General features: G+C 42.6%; 1 protein-coding gene across 1 annotated transcript; it reads right to left on the reverse strand.

The window, feature by feature from the left end:
• Positions 1 to 2,879: 2,879 nt before the first annotated feature.
• Positions 2,880 to 5,044, reverse strand: LOC121639733 (tripartite motif-containing protein 16-like). Its single transcript, XM_041985197.1, has one exon. The coding sequence runs from the start codon at positions 5,042 to 5,044 to the stop codon at positions 3,362 to 3,364; it is 1,683 nt and encodes a 560-aa protein (XP_041841131.1). The 3' UTR covers positions 2,880 to 3,361.
• Positions 5,045 to 5,292: the final 248 nt, after the last annotated feature.

Consider the following 5,292-nt stretch of genomic DNA (forward strand, 5'->3'; position numbering starts at 1 on the left):
TGTGGTCACCACCTGCAGAACCACTCCTTTATTGGGGGTGGCTTACTAATTGCCTATAATTTCCACCTGTTGTGTATTCCATTTACACAACATCATGTGAAATTGTTGCTTCCTAAGTGGAAGTTTAATTTCACAGAAGTGTGATTGACTTGGAGTTACATTGTGTTGTTTAAGTGTTCACTTCGTGTTTTTGTGCAGTATAGATATATGTATCTATCTATTTATTGTATAAATATATATCAGTAGATGTATTGTTATGATCTCCCGGACCTTGGCTCCAAATGTTGTCTCTAACTGGACCTCTTTAAATTTTAGTTGAACACCTCTGCCTTAGGTGATAATTCTGCCTCTTCTCCTTGAAAGGACTGTTCCTTTCTGCGTACTGGAAGAAAACATTGTTAGCATAGAACATGCATGACACACTTTCAAATTATATTGGGGTTTGTACTTGGTGAACCCAAATTTTTAGAACAAAATAAATAACATCATCATTTCCTGACTAGATAACAAAAGGCATACTGCTTTTGCCTCAGCAGACCTTAGAGGATTACGTACCTTAAATGATAATTCTGCCTCTTCTCCTTGAAAGGCCCGTTCCTCTCTGCAAGAAAAGATTGTTAGTACAGATCCTGTATGATACACTTTGAAAATATATTGGGGACTGTACACAGACTTGCCTCTCTCTTCTGGTTCCAGTTCCCGAGGGAGTTCCAGATCGAGATGCCCCTCCGCCGCCCCAGTTCAAGGAGGCCGCACCTCCTCATCTCCACCTCCAGATCCAGTCTGTGCGCTCTCCAGAGATCCACTTTGCTCGGCCACCCAGCTGACCTCCTGAGCCAGGTCTGCTGTCTGTGCAGCCTCCAGGCCAATCTCCTCTATTATAGACATATGTAGACGGTGCATTGGTCCTGCTTTGTATGTCAGTGGCGCTGCCATATTGATCCTGGGAATTACTTTTAACAGTAAAAATGAACAACTGTTTTATAATCTATAAATAAAGAACTTCAGGTACTTGTTAGTCAAACAGGAACCTATAATGCTGTTATCCTAGCCTATAGCATTGATAAGGCTGCATGTCAGATCCTTTAGTTCCACTTCAGACATAATCTGACAGCATCTGAAAGATCCTGGAACCTTTTAAGTATTACAGGGTTTACTATAATATTTACTGGTTTTCACTGCTGCATTCCTTAAAACTTTTAACTCACCACTGTTTCTGCACATTTTTGTATCAGAAGATTGTGTGTTTTCTCATGTTGTGTGTGTGTTGTCCTGTAAATGTGAGTAGATGAGATGTTTCTGATGATGAGGAGCCTCTGTGCTGTTGATTGTGGCTGCAGATGTTTGAATCACAAACACATTTCTGCAATAAATGAAGACTTGGACACCAAACAGTCCTCCTGACGTCAGTCATTGAAGCACCATGCAGGTAGAAAATCATCTGAAACTTCACACTTTCTAAGCAGTTGTTGACACGGGACCCCTCTACAAACCAGGTCCTCTACAAACCAGGTCCTCTACAAACCAGGACCTCTACAAACCAGGTCCTCTACAAACCAGGTCCTCTACAAACCAGGACCTCTACAAACCAGGTCCTCTACAAACCAGAACCTCTACAAACCAGGTCCTCTACAAACCAGGACCTCTACAAACCAGAACCTCTACAAACCAGGACCTCTACAAACCAGGTCCTCTACAAACCAGAACCTCTACAAACCAGGACCTCTACAAACCAGGTCCTCTACAAACCAGAACCTCTACAAACCAGAACCTCTACAAACCAGGTCCTCTACAAACCAGGACCTCTACAAACCAGGACATCTACAAACCAGGACCTCTACAAACCAGAACCTCTACAAACCAGGTCCTCTACAAACCAGGTCCTCTACAAACCAGGACCTCTACAAACCAGGTCCTCTACAAACCAGGTCCTCTACAAACCAGGACCTCTACAAACCAGAACCCCAACAAACCAGGACCTCTACAAACCAGGACCTCTACAAACCAGGTCCTCTACAAACCAGGACCTCTACAAACCAGGTCCTCTACAAACCAGGTCCTCTACAAACCAGGTCCTCTACAAACCAGAACCCCAACAAACCAGAACCTCTACAAACCAGGACCTCTACAAACCAGGTCCTCTACAAGCCAGGTCCTCTACAAACCAGGACCTCTACAAACCAGAACTTCTACAAACCAGGACCTCTACAAACCAGGACCTCTACAAACCAGAACCTCTACAAACCAGGACCTCTACAAACCAGGTCCTCTACAAACCAGGTCCTCTACAAACCAGGACCTCTACAAACCAGGTCCTCTATAAACCAGAACCTCTACAAACCAGGTCCTCTCCAACCAGGTCCTCTACAAACCAGGTCCTCTCCAAACCAGGTCCTCTCCAAACCAGGTCCTCTACCAACCAGGTCCTCTCCAAACCAGGTCCTCTACCAACCAGATCCCCTACATTAGTTTTAATACAGGTGAGTCCTCCTTGTGTTTGTGGGCTGGAAGACAAAGGAGCTGGATCCTGCTTGAAGCAGAGGGTTGAAGCTCTTCATGGTTCTGGTTCTGATGGAAGTTTCTTTCTGTTTAAATTGAGAACTATGGATCTGAGGATGATTAAAATACTAATACTGATGATGTAATTCTGGTTGTACTTGATAATAACTGATACTAAGAGTCTGCACAAAATTGAATGATATTTTATTTTGAATTTTACATGAAATAAAATTGTGCATTTCTCACACATTTGATTCCCGCTCCTGAAATTTCTGTTCAGCTTCTGTCCAAAAATGATAAATCAGTTAATGATTCAAGAATAAAGAAAACAAGACTAAAAACATTTTTAACTATAAAACTGTATCCAGATACAAACATGAATTTATTTAATAAAAGAAAGATAAAATATGCAGAATAATAACTAAACTGAGGATAAATTCCAAAACCACCACCTTTTTCATCTTTATTGATCATGTAAATCATCAGTTTGTCACATTAATCAGTAAAATAATGATTGATGTCCTGATTGATGATGATCATGATCATTACTGTTTACATCACCTCATCTGTACATCCATTAGAACAACAACAACATTTGCTCTGACAAACCAATAAATGTAAATGAATTAGTTTAGGTGAATAAAATGCTCATGAGCAGTGATAGCCTCCATGGCTGAACAGACACAGGAAGGAGCTCCACCCAAACAAACCCAAACATCAACAAAACAACAAACAAGAAGATGTCAGAGAACCACCCAGAAAGTGTGATTGACAGCTGAAGAAATGACTCAACAATGATGGAGATAAATAAACTGGAAACTAAAATACACATTTTAACCATCTGACCTTAAATGACTTCTGTTTATTTTGGTTTAACAAACTCAGCAGCAGATTTGTAAACTAAAAATCCAAATCCAGCACAGAGCGGCTGAGTGAATGTGGTCTGGACTCTGTGGAGGAGAGTCCTGGTTTTAGAGACGCTGTAGAAAGACAGAATACCTGCTCTGTGGTCCAGATACACTCCTATTCTGGAGGAAGGAGGACCTGAGACATCAGTTTGGACTTTGTTGTGATGAAATGTATATCTTGTCTTGTCACAATATAATGCCCAAGATTTGTTATTGAATCCAAATAAACATTCATCTGCATCTCTTCCTCTACTGATGTTCTTGTAGGCGACTGCTACATAAACTAATTCTCTCCACTCCACCTCCCAGTAACAACGTCCAGTCAGACTCTCTCTGCTCAGGACCTGATAACATTGAGTGAATCTGTCTGGATGACCAGAATAAAACTGTTGTTGTTTCATTAATGTTGCTTTTCTGTTTCCTTTAGATAATAACAGGCGTGTGTGTGCTGTGTTTGAATCCAGTGTGAACTCATGTGAATATTTTAAGAAGTCAGCTCTGCTCTTTGGTTCTGGTTCTGGTTTTGGTTTAGGTAGTGAAACGTCCACATCAGTGGCTGCCAGTGAGATGTTTGTCCATTCCTCTGTCAGGATGTCCTGTAGTTTATCTCTGGTTTCTGACACAGCTGCTGTCAAATCCTTAAAGTATCTGAGAGGACGAATATTGATGCTGGATGAGTGTGTAGACTCACTGAGTGCTGACAGTGAGGGGTAGTTGTGTAGAAACTGGTTGTGATCCTCTGTGTGTGAGAGCTGCTCCAGCTCGCCGTCTTTCCTCTTCAGCTCAGTGATCTCCTGCTCCAGCTTCTCCTGAAGCTCTTTGACTCGACTCACTTCAGTTTCCTGCTGGGATCTGATCTGCTGCTTCACATCAGAGCTTCTTTTCTGGATGAGACGGATCAGCTCAGTGAAGATCTTCTCACTGTCCTCCACTGCTTTATCAGCGGAGCCATTGATGGCCTCCACCTCCTGTTGAAGCAGCTTCACATCTTTCTCTCCGTCCTGGATTCTCTGCTGGATTTGTTGTCGACTCACCTCCAGCTCCTTCTGCTTCTCAGCTCTTTCTGCTGCAGCTGGAACTGTTTCATGACCTTTATGTTCATCCATTAAGCAGAGATAACAGATACTCTGCTGATCAGTACGACAGAAAATCTTCATCACCTCATCATGACGAGAACAGATGAGCTGCTGGAGATTCTTGGAGGGCTCCACCAGCTTGTGTTTCTTTAACTGAACTATGTCATAATGAGGTTGGAGGTGTTTCTTACAGTAAGAAACCAGACAGACCAGACAGGACTTGATGGCTTTCAGCTTCCTCCCAGTGCAGACATCACAGGCCACATCTTCAGGTCCAGCATAGCAGTGATCAGCTGGAGCAGCTTGGAGTCCAGTCTTCTTCAGCTCCTCCACTAACTCTGCTAACAGGATGTTTTTCTCCAGGACAGGCCTCGGTATGAACGTTTTCCTACACTGAGGACAGCTGTAGCTTCCCGTCTGATCCTCTTCATCCCAGTGGGTTTTAATACAGTCCATACAGTAGTTATGCTTACAGGGAATAGTCACCGGATTCTTCAGTAGATCCAGACAGATTGAACAGGAAAAATTTTCTTGATGCAGCTGAACTCCTTTCTGCGCCATTTCAGCTCTCAGCAACGACTGTCCTTGTTTTGTTTCCTTGTACATTAAATGCTCTATGAGATCTGATACATCTTTGAGTAATGAATGTGATCTATCAGCTCTTGTACGCTACCTGTGCATGTAGGTTACACCCATCTAGAAACATAAATCTGTACGAGAAGGAACAAGGAAACAGTTTTTCGACAGACAAGAATTGCTGTTTCCCAGCAGGAGGAAGAAGGAGGAGTTATCAGGCTTTGATTCCAAGA

Source organism: Melanotaenia boesemani, chromosome 5, assembly GCF_017639745.1.
Source record: "Melanotaenia boesemani isolate fMelBoe1 chromosome 5, fMelBoe1.pri, whole genome shotgun sequence".
NCBI classification, from domain to species: domain Eukaryota; kingdom Metazoa; phylum Chordata; class Actinopteri; order Atheriniformes; family Melanotaeniidae; genus Melanotaenia; species Melanotaenia boesemani.